The following is a 20,304-nucleotide window of genomic DNA, read 5'->3' on the forward strand; positions in this document are numbered from 1 at the left end:
TAAAATTTCTTTCCAGTTCTAAAATTACATAGTCAAGATGCGCCCTCTATTGACTGATAAATGTCACTTCCGCAAACAATAATGGGCAGGGTACGAGATAGGAAATACAGACCTACTTAATGATTTGATCCGTAATTGAAGGTTTTAAGAATGGTAAGAATGTCTAGTTTGCCTTTCATGATTCGTAGATATTAAAGGATTTGATCCCGTTTTCAGGAAGTTCTGAAATATGCATAAATATTCTCTGCGTTTTGCTCTATGTGCGCTAGATCCTATTTCAGAGCTAAGATTAAGCCGGATTTTTATCATGTTAATGTTATGGTTGTATGACATATTTCGAAAATTCCTGTTTATCAAACAAGGAATGTCGATCGTCATTATTACTTGTGCAAAGTCCTTTTAAATAATTTCAATTTGACATTTGTTTATTGATGCTTCAGATCTGTACCTTAATTGTAACTTAAAGTTTAAGTAATTTTAATAGCTCTTTTGTGGAAAGCTATTTTACATTGTGAAGTTTTAACATTTTATTTAAATATTTTGATTTCATAATTGAAATAACTTATTGGTTCCTTTGTAATAGAAGGTCTCTCTCTCTCTCTCTCTCTCTCTCTCTCTCTCTCTCTCTAATCCCAGTAAAGTATATTGTTTTGATAAAACTCTTTGGTATCTCTGATTTGTTTATAAGTAATCACCTGTCATAAAGTAATATAGGTACAAGGTTTTGTCTTGTTCATTATAATAACAGAATAGAAATTGAAAATTAAAATTGAAAAGTGAATTTTTTTTTATTTATTGCAGTAAATGCAATGGCTACATATCCTGTCCGTATATTTGTCCTTGATTACTCATTTTGCATGTTTTGCATGTTTTATGAAAATGTTTTCTGGTTTTCAAGTTCTGTGGTTTTATTAATATACCATTTATTTAGGTTGTTTTCCGCATGTCAAAACATTTGCGAAAATGGAGAAAATGCGTAACTTTTTTATTTGCATCAGTCATTTTTACGATTCAAAATGTATCTTAAACCAAACATTACTGGATATGATTTTTGCTTATTGACCATTTTGTGATGTAAAAGTGATCATGAAAAAGGCGAAAATTAGATCATCGCAAAAATCACGGGATGTATAGTAGAGTCAGTAAACAAAACTCTGTAAAATTTTATGAAATTCAGTTTCCAGGATACATAAATTCGTAGACTGTAGATATATGTTATAATTGTTATTAGATATTATATTTCATAGTAAATGTTTAATTAATATTACAGATTGACTCAACATTGAAATCAACGAAAATTTTTGCTCAACAAATATTAATGAGACCACAGTACCAGTACATTGTACTCCATGTAGTGTTAATATTTTGTGTAATTATGTACAAAACCAAATACTGTAATACATACTACCAGTAGCCCAGTATGTACATACAAAAAATGCATTTTATAATCCACAACTTAATTTTTATTGTTGTAGCTTTGTATGTCATTGGTAAGATATGAACAATTAATCTATTTCCATCTACTCTACTTCTAAGATTGACAAACTTAAAACCTCGAGGTCCCTTTAAGAGGAAATAAATTAATATGTATATTGTATCTTATTTTAGAATTAAAACATTTCATTTCTTTACTAAAATCATTTCATATAAATGTTTATATGGAATTCAATTTGATGTACCATGATAAAATTGATACATCTTAAAAACAAAGATTTTGTGGTTTGGTAGATTCCAAACTGCATTGGCAAAAAGAAGGGAAAAGAAGAGTGAAACCTTCCTAACAATTTAACAAATTCAATAACATTAATGATGTGACAAAACAAAGATTTATAACATATTTAGGTTGATTTTAGGTAATTTATTCGTTGAAGTACATATATGTGTAAAAATCCATTATTGATTTCAAAAGGTTTAAATTGGTTTGACTGTACATGCATCCTAAGATTTGAGTTACAAAGAATACCATGTTGTGACATGTACAGGTTCTACACATAATGGATGACCGTATGTTTTAGGTTTTAAGAATCAAAGAATACCTTACAGTGGAATGTACATATGACATATATTGTGTTTTTAAGAACATCTAAATATAATGCTAATGATATTGATACATATAAACCAAGTGCTAATACATGTACCCATAATTTAATTTCATTTGGTCATCTACAGGGGGATCACGGAATAGGTGAGAAGATCACGCTGACGGATGCTCTTCAGAATGTTGACGTCTTGGATGAGCTTCCCCTCCCTGATCAGCAGCCATGCATCGAGGGAATGTCCCTCTCCATACAGTACCAGGCCAATTTCGACACAAACTTTGAAGACCGAAGTGCATATGTGACAGGAGTGGCAAAATACATAGAAGAGGCAACTGTCCATGCAGACCTTGTAAGTTGGAAAGTTTGAGTTGTACTGGTACATATAAATTGTGACACAAGTGTCTTCTGTAATGAAGCATTTAATGACAGTGTAATTGAAAAAATTATGATTGTATACACTTAGTTTAAATAGTGTTATTAAAGAAGTGCACCATCTAAATCACAAGCACTTTTATGAGCTAAAAATAGAAATGGTAAGGAAGCAGGAAATAAATTCAATTTAAGATTTTAGGGGATTTTGAAGCATAAACAACTAGCATTTCTCATAAATTTATTATGTTTAAATCTATAGAGTTAAATTGATGAAACCAAAAAACTCTGTTGAAATAATTTTCATTATCGATAATAAAATCTTTGTATTATTTATTGGTTGGTAGTTTGTTAGTCTCAAATAAACTTTGTTTTGTATAGAACAAGTTGCTGGAGGAGGGACAGGAGTATGCTGCTATGCTGTACACATGGAGGTGCTGTTCTAGAGCCCTGCCACAGGTCAGTGCTGTTCAGCCACAGCTTTCCCTATTGACCATTGTATCCTATCCATCGTATAGGTATTGACCTATTGATAGGATCCTTGTAGTCGACTGGGAAGTTGGAAATTTTGGCTGTATTCTGTCAAGTTTTCTTTGGATAATTATATAAGTAATCTCCAAAATGTTTATACACTTTACAGATGAGGTATTAGTGGAACTTTTAATGAAACGGACGAAAATGAGAAAATTTTAATTTGCACACATACTGTATGTTTTTGACATTTTACAGGTTAAAAGTAATGAGCAGCCGAACCGGGTGGAGATTTACAACAAGATTGTAGAGGTTCTAGACCCACAAGTCTCAAAGTTAATGGACCTCATGTATTTCACAGTATGTCTAAGCATTGAAGTTGTTCTGCTTGTATATATGTATTGTAATCATAATTATGATATTATGGAGATTATCTCAGATCATAATTTCCTGTATCTGATTTTTCTCAACAGAAAAGAGCAATAGAAAGATTTGGAAATGAAGTGAAAAGGCTTTGTCACAGGGAAAAAAGAAATGATTTTGTCTCTGAAGCTTATCTGCTAACATTAGGGAAATTCATCAACACATTTGCTGAGTTGGATGAACTTAAAAACATGAAAGCTAGTGTCAAGAATGATTATTCAGCATATAGAAGGTTTGTATTAATATTTAATTTTATTCTGGTTCTAACATGCTTTTTGATTGGAGAAGAGCTGTGTTATATACATTTTGTGTGAACTAGGTTATCTGAGTCAAAATATCTGTCGGAAAGATATTATTCCGTTTGACATTTCATTAAATTTTTCACAGATAAGTACTGGTACTCTGGTACTGTCATTACTAAAGAAAAATCACTTTTTTTTCTGCTTAAATTCTAGAAATTGAATCAAAGGGGTGAATTGAATATCTTCTCAATTTATAAATGTTGAAGCAAGGCTTGAAAATGCCAAATTTATTTACCTGTGTATGAAATAGTCTTAATGTTTGATTTTTGAATCGATTGATAAAATAAACAAATTTAATTTTTTACATCAACTTAATAAAAGTTGATTTTCTATATGAATGGGATAAGAATATTTTATCAAAAAAAGAGATAATTTATAATGGGCTAAATGAATCTGTAATTTTGTTTTCAGAGCTGCCCAGTTTTTAAAAGTAATGGCAGACCCCCAGTCTCTTCAAGAATCTCAGAATCTCTCTATGTTTCTGGCTACCCAGAACAAAATCCGTGATATGCTGAAGGAGAGTCTAGAAATCACACCGGGGTACGAGGAACTCCTGGCTGATGTTGTGAACATCTCCGTACATATGTACGAAAATAGGCTCTTCTTGGAACCCTCCGAAAAACACATGCTGGTTAAGGTACAGATGTTCAGTATATCCTAGTATATGGACCTGTTTATGTAAATGATCTGAAATATGGACATGAATTCCATTCTTTTTAAACCTCGTTGTGTATTTTGTTTTAGGTCATGGCCTTTGGATTATTCCTGATGGACAATAAAGAAAACAGTATTTACAAAATGGATGGCAAAAAGAGAGTGAATTTGACTAAAATAGATAGAATATTAAAGGTAAGTAAATTGATCAATGTCCATAATGTATGTTAAGAATTAATTGAAGTTTTTGTGTTGCATGTACGGTACTCACATGTATATGTCATGTTTCAGCAACTAGAAGTTGTCCCCCTTTATGGAGACATGCAGATCAAACCTTACCATTACATTCAGAAGAGCTTGAACTTTGACCCCTCCAGATGGACATTTTGTGAGTCCAGCCAACTTAGCCCCCAGTCTAATCTGTTGGCAAATCTTGAGGCCATAAGAGAGGACCATATGGCATACATCAGCCAGTTGGCAAGACATAGCAATGAGGTAAAGAAAACAGTAAAAGCCAACAGGAGTAACAATATCGAAATATCTATATAGTCATACATGTACATGTATTTCCTAAAAAGGATAGAAATGTAAAATGCAGTGAAATTCAATTTAAAATGAATAGTATTTACAAGTAATTCTATACAGTCATTTAGATTTATATCAGCTCCTATTTTGGTCTCATATTACAGTACCATCATTCAACATTAATGTAGAATAAATTTCTTTGGGGCAATTTTGCAGATTGTTTTAGGTGTATGAGATTGTTATTTATTTGTATGTATACCAGTATATAATAAAGATAAGTTTATTTTATAATTCATTGAGAAACCCAATTCCTGGGAGAGGGGTATCCATCAAAGCCATGAATTTGTAGTCGCCATGTATTATGATACACCATATAAGGAATTTTGTATATAGGCCATCACGACTACGCGCGAGTGCCCGCGGACCGACAGTGAGAACAAGGAGCTGAGTGACCTGGCCCTGCGGGGACTTCATCTGATGTCGGCCTGGACCCAGCAGGTCATGGAACTGGTCAGTACACAACATCAAAGTCTCCCTTATATCATGTCTTGTCTGTACTGGTCGAGTTTTTAACACATAATGCAATTAGAATGGTATTGTTTTAAAGTTATTGATTGAAATCTGAACACATATAGCAATTACCAAGTAGAAAGGGATTTTGTCATTAGAAATTAAAATGATATGCAATATGATTGCATGTTAAAAGAAAAATTTAGTATTAGATTTAAAGCACTTCAAAAAATCTAAATGTACATACTGGTAGTACATGAATTTTTTAGGAGAACAATATGTGACGAAGACTTGCAGTGGACAATTGTTGTTTCTGTACTTGATTAATGGATTAGTTTTGGTATGTTTCAGTACTCGTGGAAATTGCTGCATCCCACTGACACCCACCAGAATCCAGAATGTCCACAAGATGCCGAGGAGTATGAAAGAGTAAGTAGATCGAATCTCAAAACTTTAATCAACTGTGATGTCTTGTCTTTTATACATAGTTTTTAATGAATCCACAAAGCCTGATATACATTACATTTTACATGTTTTATTGTGCTAGTAAAATCAGTTCTTTTTTTACAGTCCACTCGATACAACTACAGCAGTGACGAAAAATTTGCCATTGTTGAAGTAATAGCCATGATTAAGGGGCTACAACTCTTGATGGCCAGAATGGAATCAGTATTTCTGGACGCCATTAGGAGACATATTTATGCAGCCTTACAAGACTTCGTTCAACTTGGTTTAAGAGATCCTCTCAGGAAAGCCATTAGAAAGAAAAATGATGTCATCAAAGTGTAAGTTTGAGTCATATGGAATACGAATACATGATTGTGCCCAATCACATCAGTGCTGTAAAATGTTATTATTTTTACACTTTCATTATTTGAAGGTAGTAAATACCTAACTGTTACCAGAATGTTGAGTATATAAATTCACAAGCATATTCATGGTGTAAAGAACAATGCCTCCTTTATTTGGTGGTAGTTGCTTAAAGTTTTGTATATAGCATTGTAAGTTTTGAGCGTTGCTTTTGATTGGTTTACATTAATTGTTTGCTGCATACCCACAGATTGATTCTCTCAGTGCGAGACACCTGTGTTGATTGGATGAGAGGAGTAGAGCCTCATGATGACCCAGCCATGAAGGGTAAAAAAGATCCAGATGAGGGATTCACCATCAAAGTCCCGCGCAGAAATGTTGGTCCTTCAACTACACAGGTAAGTTGTCTGTCCTTTAATCATATTGTTATACCAGTACATGTACATGTATTCGGGCATGTGGTGTTACATGAACTTATAAAAATCTGAATTATTTAGAAATAGTTTCTTGAGGGTCAAAAGATGTCAAAAGGCAATTTCTTGGGCTGGATTTTGTGATATTCAAATGGGAATTACTTATTCTTTCAATGTTCAGTGATAAAAGTAAATCTGCGTGGAATAAACCTCACATGTTTTCATTGATCAGATAGAGGTAAATCTGTAAAAAAAAAAATTTTAACAATGTGTAAGTCCAAACTTCTGTCATTTTTTTTTACCAGCTGTATATGGTGAGAACCATGCTGGAGTCCCTGATTGCAGACAAGAGTGGGGGTAGCGGCAAGAAGACCCTGAGGAAAGACATTGATGGACAGCATTTGATGGCCATTGACCAGTTTCATAAGGACTCGTTCTACTGGAACTACCTCCTCAACTTCAATGGTCTGTATCCTGTGTAACGCCCTTAGTCCTAAAGTGTTTTGCTGCGTTATTGATAGACTTCTCAAAACTGTATATTGTTTTATTTATTTATTATTCTTCCAAATTCAATTTTGTTTCGGAGTTTTAAAATTAAATCTTAAATTCTAATGTCTACTAAATTTCATCAAACATGGATCTACTGTAGAAACATATATTTTCGTTGGGTCAAAATTTCGTTGTTTTTAAACCAAATAAGATTTCGTTGGCATTTAATTTCGTCATATCGTAATCTCTTTGCATTCATGGATACTTGGGTTAAAAATTTGTCATGGATTTAATTTCGTTGAATTATATGGCCAACGAAAATAACGAAATTAAATCCACAACGAATATTTCTGCTTCTACAGTATGTTTTGCATCATGAATAAGTTTTTTTAAAAAAAACACCAATTATTTAACTTAGACCCTTGTATACATATTGATAATGTAAAACCAGTACATTTACTGGTACATGTCAATACTTATATTGTTACAACATGCTGCTTTGATTTCAGATTCGCTGCACAGATGTTGTGACCTATCTCAGCTTTGGTACAGAGAATTCTTCTTGGAAATGACCATGGGAAAAAGAATACAGGTAAGTTGTTTAAAGGGGCATGGTCACGATTTTGGTCAAATTTTATTTTTCTGCTTTTTTTTTTACAATGCTTTAGGAATGAATTTCTAATGATCAAATGAAATTTGGGTGCCAGTCGTAGAGTTATAAGCAAGATACATGGCTCAGAATTCTTCTTCATGTAAACAAGGCTTGTGCCTTGTTTTTGTTTACATAGGTTCAATATACCAGTAAAAAATCTTTTTCAAGCTAATTTGTCTATATTCTTATTCATTTTAAGCATAAATAAACAGTTCCTAACGATTAACACATTTATTTGAGGTCTAAAACTGGAATTTTCACTTCAACATTCAAAATGTAAACAAACGCTTTGTTTACATAGCGAAGAATTGTAAGCTCTGTATCTCGCTTATAACTCAACAAAGGACACTCAAATTTTGGTTGCCTATTAAAAATGCCTTACTGAAGCATTGTAAACATTAAAATCAAAAAAAAAAAATTTGACCAAAATCGTGACCATGCCCCTTTAAGGCACATGCTTGTGTATGTATGCATTGCATTTTAGTGGTTATTGAGAGTGTTGAACTGAATTGAAGTAAAAGTCATTACAATACCTTTGATCTATGCCTTACTTCGTACCATTTGATGGTTATAGTTTCCCATTGAAATGTCCATGCCCTGGATTCTCACAGACCATGTTTTAGAAACAAAAGATGCTTCCATGATGGAGTAAGTACATGTATATCTGATAAATAAAGTACATGACTGTTCAATAGGTGTAAATGAGTTGTTGTTTTTTTTACAAATTGCATGATACACAATTGATTTAGACAGTACTTTTGTTTTTGATTCTCAATGTTTCTGTAATTGTAATGCTGAAAGAAAGATAACTCGACTCCATTTGTCTTGTGAATTTCAGATACATCCTTTATCCCTTGGATCTGTATAATGACAGCGGCCATTATGCTTTGACCAAATTTCATAAACAATTCCTCTACGATGAGGTGGAAGCAGAGGTAAGGATATGGAAAAAGTTCATCTTTCTGGTCATAGATGCTAATACATGTAAATAGTTTGTTTTAATCAATCAGTGTTCGTTATTGTGAATATTAAATTGTCTGTTGACAGGTGAACCTCTGCTTTGATCAGTTTGTGTACAAACTCAGTGATCAAATCTTTGCTTACTACAAACACTTAGCGGGCAGGTTGGTAGATTTTTCTCAAACTTAAGGTATTTTTTATATCACCTTAATTAAATTTGATAAATGAATTAATAACCATTTCATTTTAAATGTATTGTAGTATTATGCTTGACAAACGATTTCGAGCTGAATGTGCCAGCTTTGGAACAAAAATCCTTTATCCAGTTGCCAATAGATACCAGACCCTTCTGAAACAGAGGCATGTTCAGGTATGCAGTAACTACTTATTCTAAACATTGTCAGATCCAGTTCAGTTATGTCCTCTATCATTACATGTACTTGTTCTATGTACTTTGAGCACTGAATGTTTTTCAATATTTCATATATTTCAGATTCTGGGTCGTTCCATAGATCTGAATCGTCTGATTGGACAGAGGGTCAACGCGTCCCTACAAAAGGCTCTAGATGTTGCTATATCCAGGTTTGAAGGAGGAGAGTTGACAGGCATTGTTGTAAGTACATGTATTGAAAAAATCCTCCCAACCTCTAAATGCACATGCACTAATTCATTAAAGTTCCAGCAGAACTGAGATTGACACATATATATATATATATATATATATATATATATATGTATATAATAAAGGGGAAACTTTTATATATATAACTGCTGTATGAAATTCAGAGTGAATACATGAAATAAAACTCTTATTTTCATGCTGTTTGTCTCAAGATAAATGTATCTAATTTTTAAAAAAGATGCTACTTGAACAAAATAGCTGGCATCAAACATCCTTAACAAAGTTTGGTTTTTTTTAATTAAAGGAGCTGGAAGGTCTGGTAGAGTGTAACCGGCTGGCCCACAAACTGATGAACAAGTTCATCTCGCTGAACGATTTTGATGCCATGATGAGGGAGGCCAACCACAACGTCTCGGCGCCCTATGGTCGAATCACCCTCCATGTGTTCTGGGAGGTCAACTACGACTTCCTGCCCAACTACTGCTACAATGCTGCCACCAACAGGTATGTCTCAACAAAATCACTCATAACCAGTCAGGATTTGTAGGGCCTCTCCAGCAGAGCTTGGTGAACACCTTGAATATATTAACTTCACTGAATGTTAAAATTTTGCTTTCCATAAATTTAGTTATTGGATAAATAGCTTTGAGTGCTTTGTCTTGTGGTCCATTTTAGTACAGTTCATTGGATTAGTAAGTTTAGCTGAAATCTCAACTGATAATACATAACTATGTTATATGAGATTCTCATTCATTTGGGTCTCATTACATGACTGGCTCTGAATCTTACTGTAGTTTCTCTCCAATCATTTCATAAAGTTCCTTACAGTTATGATATATCTATACCTGAATGTGTGCTAAGTGCATTGAAACTGTATTTTACTTTCACTTAGATTTGTCAAGACGGTTTTGCCATTCGCCCCAGCTAGTCAGAGAGAGAAACAACCCAATCCATCTTACTCTTATATTTGGGGCACAAAGGTAAAAATAGATGTTAAAAAATTTAAAATGTACAATATGTAAACCGGTTTCACCTTCTTCTATATGGCCAGTCTTACATATATTTTTGATTTTTTTATTCTCATTGTGCATTTAGACTGTCATTTACTCTCTGACAATGCTATAACGATAACTTTAGATTTCTTATTAATTGCGAGGAATTAATATCCGTGTAAAGTCGCAAGAAGCTATCCTTTCAGATTTTAAAAGGCTGCTTTTATTTTCCAGACATTTTTGAACTGTATGAAATTATAACCCAAAAATGGTGCACGCGTTTTTATATTCTCATGATGTGATACAAAACAGTGGAATAAATAAGATAAGGAATGTACAGTATTCAAATGATAGACGTCTGATTCTGTGTGTTTGGTGTATGTTTCAGGCTTTGACCACATCATTCAGTGCAATATACGGGCTCTACCACAGCTTTGTCGGAGTCCCTCACTTCAGATCCATGTGTCGTCTGCTTGGATATCAGGGAATAGCAGTTGTCATAGAGGAGCTGCTCAAAATTGTTCAAGCTTTGGTAACTATCAGGGATCAATTGTGTTTTTAATACATTTAAGGAATGAATTTAATTTCTACCTATGTTATACGATATAACATAACTTGGGGCAGTTTATGCTTTATAAAACCGCGAAGCGGTTTATAAAAAAGCGTAAACTGTTCCAAGTTATGTTATACTCGTATAACATAGGTAGAAATTAAATTTATTTCTTATAATATAATTTTCTACTATTTAAATAAGATAATAAAGCCCATTAATTAGTTAAAATATGTTAATTTGTACAAAATTTAAACGTAACGTCAAGCGGATTAATATGTTTCGCTAGCGCGTCTTATTGTGACGTAGGCAAGTTATGTTATACGATATATATGAATTTGTTTAGCCAATCAAATGAGGTGTTACAATCAGAATTAAATTATTTACCGTTATTGCTGTTCTGTTGGAGCTTATTAAAATGAAAAAAAGAAAAAGAATTGTATATGAGATTTGTTTTCTGTTTTTAATGTGAAATCATTTCCAATGTTCAGGAATTGAGAGAATCTCATTTTTGAATTTAGTATAGATTTTTTTCTTTCTGAAATTTTCGGTGGAAAACCAGTTCATTGATAAGTATAAGACTGCCTCAGCACTAAGTTGTTCATGTATGTCTTTGTATTACAGTTGAAAGGAACTCTAATGGACTATGTGAAGACATTGATGACGGTGATGCCCAATGTGTGTCGTCTTCTCAGATACGATTATGGTTCCCCAGGTAATACCCATTGCAATCATTGATGGTCCATTCTTTTGTAGGATTCATGTTTTTTGCTTAGTCAAATGTTTATACATGAAATTTTCAATATATGTGCAAATAATTTTGAGTAGAAATTTTGGATTGAGCTCAAATTTTCTTGTAATGTGACTCCTCCATTATAAATGTTAGAAGAGAAAAGTGAAATAAAATCCATTTTTCCTGCTAGTGAATGTATTCACTAAGTTTATTTTGTTATCACAGGTGTTATGGGCTACTATCAGGCTCAGCTTGCTGAACTGATTCAGTACCCTGATTTGAGGACAGAGGTCTTCCAAAGCTTCAGAGAAGTAGGAAATGCCATCCTTTTCTGTATGTTGGTGGAACAAGCACTGGTAAGTATTGTGTGCTAAATTTTTCATTTTAATTCACTCATGTAAAAAAAATTGATATCAAACATTTTCCTGATTTGTAACTTGTGGTAAAAGGCTGGTATCTTGTATGTGAAAATCCCATTCTATTAACCAACTTGCTATACATGTAATATGGTTAACTGCATCTTATTCTGGTAGGACAATTGCTGGTAAATAAGTGAGTATTCTGTATAAAATCTTTATGCTGTCATCACCAGAATTCCACAGCCAGTCTTGCATATGCTTACTGACTGTTGGCAGACTAACTTGAATTTGCTCTGTTCCATGAATACAGGTTTATTCATGCCCTGTTCTGATTGAGTGGACCCTTAGTGAGTTTGCCCACAGTCTGTAAGCATTTGCAATACTTCCAATGGATTTGATGTCTTCATGCTAAAACTGACAAATGTCATTCAGTGCCAAATGCTGGCAATCTAATTAAAATGTATATAGCTTACGCTGGCATACTTGCTACATTCATTTTTGTACATATACATGTATACAAGCAGATTTAAATGGATTTTAATTTTGATACTGAATGCTAATGAAACAAGAATAGATGAATATTGTCTACCAGACAATCATGTCTGAAGTCCGCTTTGCATTTCGTATGTAGGTAGAACAGGTGATTAAATATTGGCTGTCTTAGCTCCATCTAAAACTAAATGACATACTCTTAAGAGTCAAGAGAGTATTCTGACAAGGACTTGTTTCCATGTGTTGATAGAATGGCAATCCTGGTCGTATTTCTTTACAAGGCAGCCCAGTCAAACATTTTACATGGAAAATATCATAGCTTAATATAAATCCTGAATAATTTTATTCACTAGAATAACAGACATCTGCTAATAAAGCTAGAATTTTCAAAATTCTTGGTACATTTATATATATCAATCATCATTCATATTAATATTAACAACATCAAATTACATCACATAAAAAGAGCTTAGATTATTGTTATTACTATTTTTGACAACATCCATGCATATAAAGAGAAATTGACAGACATTGATTTTATAGTATCAATGCTACCAGTATTAAATTGAATGATTTCTTTTTTGAATGCATGATTTTGTAGAATTTAAAAAAAAATAAGAAAAAAAAACCTTCAGATCTAAAGTTGAGATTCAGTAGACCCTGTATAATCGCAGGCAGTGTTAAGTCCAATATTCATTCACATTCACTTGTGCCACATACATGGTTTTGGAGGTGACATCAATATTTAAAATTTTCTACACTTTCAAATCCTCAAAAAAAAAAAATCATGAATGCAGATGCTTGCAATAAGGAAACTTAATATGCCTTTTGGCAAGTCCTCATTCTGTGGAGTGTGTTCTTGATATCAGTCTGTCGGAATCCGTACACAAGAGGGTTAAAGAGAGAGTTCAGCTGTGTCCCAACAAACAAGTAGTAGACGGTGAGGTTGTGATTCTGGTCCTGTACCTTCAACAGAAGGTACACCAACAATGGCGTCCAGCAGATGTAGAAGGCGCCCAGAATCATGGCCGTGGTCCGTACAGCCTTCATTGTGGGCTTCTGAAACCGCTTCTTTTCTGCTTTCTTTTCTGCTTTGGCCTTTTTAGTCTTTTCTTCTTTGACGAAGACTACGGTGGCTCCACTTGATCTTTTTCTGTCCTTCTGCTTCATCATGGATGGAATCTGTTCAGCAGATTTGGGTTTGTTTTCAGGTTTTGCTGACAGATCTTTCTCATCGTCTTTGTCTTTGCCTGGATTTTGGTCGGTTTCCCCTGACTCTGACACTACCTCGTTTGTATCCGAGGTTTCCCCGTTTCTTTGATCTTTTTCGCAAGTTTTTTCTTTGTTCTGTGGCTCAGTTGTATTTGATTCTTGTGTGGACAGCGTATTCATTTCTGTGACGTCATGACAACCACTGTCCTCCAGATAGTCGACCGTGGATTTTGAACTCCGTAGAGAACCGGATGTTTCATTTCGTGATTTCATGGCCGTGAAATCTTTGCTTACCCTTGGTTCTGGTGGAACGGTTTCACTGTTGCTGGATGTTGATGTCACCTGTGCCTCAATCTGACGGCTGTGTTTTCGAGCAACAATAAATATCCGTAGATATATGAAAAGAATTAGGAAACCACATATGAAGCAGATGGAACTCCACAGTACCAGATAGTCATAGTGCATAACATCGGTTAATTGGCACGTTCCATTCCAGTTGTTCCATCCCACTAGAGGGAGAATGCTGACAATTAAGGAAATCAACCAAATCACGATTATTGCAAATACCATTCTTGGTGTTGTGATCCAAAAGTGGTAGCGATAAGAGTGAAATATTGCCAGGTATCGGTCTGATGCGATAACGGCCAAACTGAGGACAGAGGACATCATGCAAGCGAACACGAAGCCTGGTCCATCCAGAGTCAAACAGAGATAGTAGTTGGAACGCAAGCTTGCATAGTGTTGGATCTTCGTTAGATCAAAGTCATACCCGGCGTCCAAAAGAATGAGATTCCAGGTGGCGCTGTACAGGAAGGTGATTCCGGTCAGAAGATCCGAGAGCGCCAAACTGATGACAGGGATGTTGGAACTTTTCAGCAGACGATTGCGGCCATACACAAAGGCTGCGAGAATGACGCTGTTTGCAAGAATGATCAGAACACTTAGAATCAGAGAAATGCAGTAAACCGTTAACTGTTTGGTGTTCAGACAATCCTCTTCAGTTGCTTCGCTGAAGAACACGGAAAGGTTGGTGAGTTTTGGACGAAGGGTGTACATGTCGCATTCGTCGACGTAAGCGGCCTTGCAAAATTGAAGCCATCTTGTGACACTTTCAAGTTCGGAGGTTGCGTGAAGGAAGTCGACGTTAGTGGAGCTGAAGTTGCAGACGGTCATTTTCAAATGATCTGAAATGGCATGAAAAATGTGTTCATATGTTAGAAGATGAATAAGAAAGACTAAAAAATGAATTTTTATTAAGTTACTTGATTTGTAATAATGTTCATTTTAAGATGTTCAGGTCATGTCAGTCCTTCAGTCGGTTCGTCACACTGTTTTGAGTTTATGTAACAGAGACAGTTAAAGGTGTCTTAGAGTCTTTATCAAACTGTATACAGAGCTACCTTTTGGTTTGAGGAATTTAACTATGTCATTATTCTCTGGCCTTGACTTTTCCTTGGCGTTGACTTCGCTACTTTCTTTTTTTTTATTTACGGTTAGATTTTCCTCAGAACGTATCAAAGAAATAATTGTATATTCAAGAGTATTTGTGCGTTAGAAATTTCTTACTACTTACTGTCAAGTTAAAGAAAGTGAACTTGAATAAAAAAAAATAATTTTCTTTGATGATTTAGATACTAGCTCTCTTTTATACATGCCGCAATGGCGTATATACATGTAGTGGAGATTTTTGTTATGCTTATAGTATTTTTCGCGAAACATTAAATCATGGAAATTTGTTTCATTATACATGTATTGATTATTGTTGGATTTGATATGATGGTGAAAATTCAGTCAAGATCAAAATCCAAAGGTATTCAATAGTAGACTACAGTTAAGTGATCATGATTTTACTTTTCGGACATCTGGTTTTTTTTACGGACAAAAGTGTCTATCGTTACAGCAATGTATTACTCGTTTTATCAATATTTAAATTACATGTATTATTTTTAAATTGCAGAGATAAACTGCATTAGGTATTGCGACGTTTAAGTTAAAAATAAATAGAAGGTTCACAACTCTGTTTTATACTCGTAAAACTTTTTTATAAAGGAATGTTCTCATTTTGTTTGTTATGTATCATTATCTTTCAAAAGTACTTTAATAATTCTATGAATAAAATTAGTATTCACGTTTAAACAAATTGTTAGGATTTTAGTGTATATAATTACAATAATAACATTTACTTTTAAAATAATTGCCAATACGAAACAGTTTCAATTCTTAATTGATTGTTAAATTTTATTATTATTTATTTTTGTACTTGAATAACATTTGACTTTAAAAAAGGATTATTACCTGTGAAATCTATAATCCGGTTTGATAAGAGCTATAGTCCTTGTGAGTTTCAGTGGGTTTCTTAGTCCTATTGTCCCTCGTCGCTCTCCGGAGTCACCTTTCGGGGTTTTCTATATCGTGTGAGCAATAGAGATCTTATCATGCCCGGACCCTTCAGGAATTCTTGTAACAGATTATTCTTGTCATCACTGCACACGAATATTTGTTTATTCCAGATATGATTCGTCAAAATTTCACTGGGGGGTACCGACTCTCTCCTCGTCCGGGCCCTGGAAATAACCGTAATTACCGGCTAATTAGCTTGGAACACGCGCGAGGGGACTAACAGACTAAAACGGGAATTCTCTTATCTATTGTCACAAAACGTCCACCTGTTGAGAATGACCCGGAAATGAATGCATTTCTTGGAGGAATTGGCTGTTTTTGCTCTACGTAAGGTTTTTATATGTATATCGCGTGGTGTCGGTATATCCCAGCCCCCAAGAACCCCCAGCATCTCCTCGCCGTGTGGTTCACTTTTTTGTCACTCAGTATACTGGGTTCTTCAAAGAACTTGGCAAACCGCGAATCTTTGATGGAAAATTTGTGTAGATAAATCTTGATTGTATAATATCAACATCTGTTGGGTTGATGCCTAAGTTTATAGATTTATTACATCTTGAAATGGAGACGAAGTGATAATGAAAAGGATTCTTTGCTTCGATTCTTTGTTACGCTATTATCTTTTAGTTTTCGTCATTCTTTCGATGTTTTCTGACTGTACGAGAACATACCTTGTGGTAGTTAATTTTAGTTCCGTTTTTTATCCCCTTTACTCTTTTTAAGTAAAGGAACACATCTGGTTTAAAATAACGAAAATATTACATTGCTCTAGTTTTAAATCACGAGTATTTCAAGTTTGGGAAATTTAACAAATGTATCTTAAGGACCAAATTTTAAAAAAGGGAGGTAAACAAATTACGTGCATTGCTTGTGTAATGGGAGTCAGATATTTTTTACGCTAGTTCTATAGATTTTTATTTAATCATCCAGAGGTAATTTAATTGCTTGTTATCCTTAATGACAATTGCAATATCGTGCTGCACGTATCATTTCGAAATAACCATTGCAAATGTTGTGTATCAAGAAAAGGAATACTATAGGTGTATGTCACCCTTGCACAACCCGACAAAACACAATTGGATATCTATTGACTTTATGATTTGTGAATCTCAATCGGATATTTGTATAGGTTATAGAATTAGTCATTAGGGCTCAGTGATGGGAGATGGATTGTTATCCAGCTAAATAAACAGTCGATAGCATTAGGAGTGCACGATGTTTAAACATCCAATGCGTCTTCTAGAAAGCACATTGACAGCTTGTCAGGCCCAATCACCAACTGATATCCCGCCCAGCGCCGATATCTGCTGCAAGAGAAATATATTCTCGCTATCTTTGAAATGAAGGGGTTTGTTTCAGTTTAAAAGAAAACTCGCCAAAATGATCTGATATCAAACATCTTAGTTTTTATTAAGTAAGTTCATTGACTTGAAAAATTAACGTAATGCAGTGGTTGTTTACTGCTTCGTTTTGATCAGGCGACACTTGCGTCAAAAATTATTTTTAAAAAAAACTTCAAAAAAATAATTCACAAGTCAGTCGATAAAATTAAGTTTGCTATAGTGTTTGATTGAATCTTTCGTTCATGTAAAAGGTCGGTCAGGAAAGAGTCGATCTCTGTTATTGAAGGTTCATTCAGTTACCACTTCCTGTTTATCTTTTACAGACCCAAGAGGAGGTGTGTGACTTGAAACACGCGGCGCCGTTCCAGAACATCATCCCCAAGCCCTTCATACCAATAAAAGGTACAGCTTCTTTCTAAGGGATCTTATAAGATATTGATTAAAATTGATTAATTTATTCACCTTTTAAACAAACAAATAAGACATTTATTAAATATGTTTCTTGTAGATGAATACTATTATCGTGTTTCGAATGTATGTTTTTTAAATAAGACTTAACGACTATTTGAATCTGAATTGTATTAAGGTTGGTAGTGTAAACAAACAAACGGTCCAACCTCATTACAAACTAAAAAGGCAGATATGATTTATTTAAAAAATGTGAATCTCTGGAACCAATGTTTATAGTCTCGTATGCAGATACACTCTTTGCAACATAAGATGTAGGCCTTATGCGTTTGTAAACGAACAAGAAGTTTCTAACGAAAAAAAAAACACATGTGCGTGAAAAAAAATCATATAGAATGATTTAATAAGTAGTTTATATTGACCACTTTGAAAGATTAGTATTTTTGACGCAGAGTCTTTGGTTTTTGTACATTCTATGATAAATATACTTGCAGATACATGTAAATGTACTGTATCAACTACTAAGACTTCTTAACAAAAAGGCAACAAAAAAAACCCCACAAAAATGTCAAAAGGCAATAAAAAAGCAAAAACAAAAAATAGGCGATGCACGGTCTATCATAAAAACCCTTTTTATCATGCATGATTCTCCCGACAGAGGGCGATAACCGGAAGGAGAAAGAACAGGAACTGAAGACGTTGATGAAGAGGCTGGAGGCCAAGTACGCCGCGCTCCAAGTGGTCCCCGTCATCAGCAAGCTCGGCAGTCCACAGGTAGGGGCGCTGTGTGTGCTTAATCCACCAGTACTGTAAAACTATTACATTTGGCTGTGTATTCTATTTCACGTTTTGGAAGAAAAGCAGCTTCTGCTATATTAATTCAATCACTAAATGCAATGCAGATTATTTTATGAAATATCCTACTAGTATCCGCTAAACATAGTACATTTTCAGTATCTGATAGTATTAGTACTGTTCAAACCCGTACTCCTAACGATGAAAGTCATAAATTTGATTCTGATGCTTTATTTTGTCCATAGCAAGCAGACATAGCTGCCGAGGGTGACCTACTTACCAGGGAGAGGCTGTGCTGCGGCCTGTCCATGTTTGAGATTGTGCTGAGCCGGATTAAGACGTTCGTGGAGGACCCGATCTGGCAGGGCCAGCCTCCCGGCAATGGCGTCATGAATATTGACGAATGCTCTGAGTTCCATCGTCTGTGGAGCGCGATTCAGTTTGTGTTCTGTATGCCGGTCAGGGAAAACGAGTATTCCATCGAGTAAGTGTAATGCTTTCAGTTGAGCCGAATCTCTTGAATTTTAGAACCATTTGGACAAAACCTTAGACTTTCAGTATATAGGACGTAGCTATCTATTCCCTGCGTCAAAAAAATTAAAAATGACGCGGTTTCAAGCAAAATATGCGCCAATTGCGTAGTCTTTGCTCAAAAGCCAGACAAATCTTTTTGACTTCAAAGAGTCGTGGTTGAGTGGCTAGCAATGAAATAGACAGGCCTACGTAACATTGCTGTTCGACACAACTACCCGAAAGTCTAAGGTCTTGTTAAAATGGATCTGACTAGAACGTTGTTGAAATTATTTCTGTATTTTTTCTTCTTTTCAGAGAGCTGTATGGGGAAGGACTGAACTGGGCAGGTTGCGCTCTTATTGTCCTGTTGTCACAGCAACGGAGGTTTGAGGCGTTGGATTTCTGTTACCACGTTCTCAAGGTCAACAGGGTGGATATGAAGGACGAAAATGTCAAAGGCATTGTAAGTCTGCGATCATTGTTAATCTACATGTATTTGCATTTGCATCAAATTTTGTTTAAATTGCAAATAGGATATTGCCTTTCGTATTGTGTGAATGTGCAATAAGTCTCGTGTATTTTTCTCCTTTCAGCAATTAAAGAAGATGGTGGATCGTATAAGAAAATTTCAGATTCTGAACAATCAAATCTTCGCAGTTTTGAACAAATACTTAAAAACAAGTGACTCTGACAGTATCCCAGTGGAACACGTGCGCTGCTTCCAGCCGCCCATACACCAGTCGCTAGCAACAACCATATAATGGCAACATCGGGATTTATATCAACCGCAATTAACCACTGAAATAAGATACTAGTTTTCAATAGTATTCTTAAATGTGTCTGTCGTTTGACCTGTCGGACATTTTATTTAAAAAAAGACCATTGAAGAAGGCAGCAAAGTGAGCACAAGTCAACAGAGGGGGTACCAGTTTACAGGATAAACCCAACAGCGTGCAGAGAAATAGTTGTGTCGTCTTCCCTATATAAAAGTCTTCTATCCTTACAAAAAAAAAGTGCTGAACAATTGAAGGATTTTGTGATTATGATATATGTATAACTTGACACCAAGTGACGTAATAAAGTGATATACAATTTGTGTATTGCATGCTCTGTAAACGTGTACAATTTTTATACAAACTAGACAACCGGTAATCAACCATGTGTAATGATATATGATAACGAAATAAAATCATAAATATACTGTCTTTTCCTTATGAATTCAAGGGTTTTTTTTTCATTGTAGACGCATAGCAAATTTTATTGATTGAATT

At 34.6% G+C, this 20,304-nt stretch overlaps 2 protein-coding genes across 3 annotated transcripts; one reads left to right on the plus strand and one right to left on the minus strand.

Annotated features, from left to right (window-relative positions):
• The first annotated feature begins 2 nt into the window (after positions 1-2).
• LOC105325321 (cytoplasmic FMR1-interacting protein) lies at positions 3-20,238 on the plus strand. Of its 2 annotated transcripts, XM_034445473.2 has the most exons (30): positions 54-153; positions 1,476-1,490; positions 2,170-2,388; positions 2,790-2,867; positions 3,138-3,239; positions 3,353-3,534; positions 4,016-4,241; positions 4,349-4,453; positions 4,550-4,753; positions 5,177-5,293; positions 5,645-5,722; positions 5,864-6,078; positions 6,354-6,501; positions 6,822-6,981; positions 7,515-7,597; positions 8,232-8,305; positions 8,496-8,592; positions 8,705-8,781; positions 8,879-8,987; positions 9,111-9,230; positions 9,544-9,743; positions 10,132-10,219; positions 10,620-10,763; positions 11,406-11,496; positions 11,740-11,870; positions 17,641-17,719; positions 18,384-18,499; positions 18,766-19,004; positions 19,349-19,496; positions 19,627-20,238. In XM_034445473.2, exons 1-30 carry the CDS (start codon positions 151-153, stop codon positions 19,792-19,794), a joined length of 3,816 nt encoding a protein of 1,271 aa, XP_034301364.2. In that variant the 5' UTR covers positions 54-150; the 3' UTR covers positions 19,795-20,238. The 2 variants fall into 2 exon arrangements, with proteins under 2 accessions (XP_034301365.2, XP_034301364.2); XM_034445474.2 differs by lacking the exon at positions 1,476-1,490 and having other exon boundaries at positions 3-153.
• LOC105329434 (D(2) dopamine receptor A) lies at positions 12,968-16,392 on the minus strand. Its single transcript, XM_011430684.4, has 2 exons — positions 15,873-16,392; positions 12,968-14,761 (listed from the first exon to the last, which is right to left on the minus strand). The coding sequence occupies exon 2, from the start codon at positions 14,748-14,750 to the stop codon at positions 13,182-13,184; it is 1,569 nt and encodes a 522-aa protein (XP_011428986.3). The 5' UTR covers positions 14,751-14,761; positions 15,873-16,392; the 3' UTR covers positions 12,968-13,181.
• Positions 20,239-20,304: the final 66 nt, after the last annotated feature.

The sequence above is a fragment of the Magallana gigas genome, chromosome 2 (genome assembly GCF_963853765.1).
Source record: "Magallana gigas chromosome 2, xbMagGiga1.1, whole genome shotgun sequence".
Lineage (NCBI taxonomy): Eukaryota > Metazoa > Mollusca > Bivalvia > Ostreida > Ostreidae > Magallana > Magallana gigas.

Bases quoted from the DNA above. Each gene is read 5' to 3' on its own strand.
- LOC105329434 (XM_011430684.4), bottom strand. From the start codon at position 14,750: ATGACCGTCTGCAACTTCAGCTCCACTAACGTCGACTTCCTTCACGCA.
- LOC105325321 (XM_034445473.2), top strand. The intron at 4,754-5,176 runs GTAAAGAAAACA...TTTTGTATATAG, and splicing joins TGGCAAGACATAGCAATGAG to GCCATCACGACTACGCGCGA. The intron at 9,744-10,131 runs GTATGTCTCAAC...ACTTTCACTTAG, and splicing joins TACAATGCTGCCACCAACAG to ATTTGTCAAGACGGTTTTGC.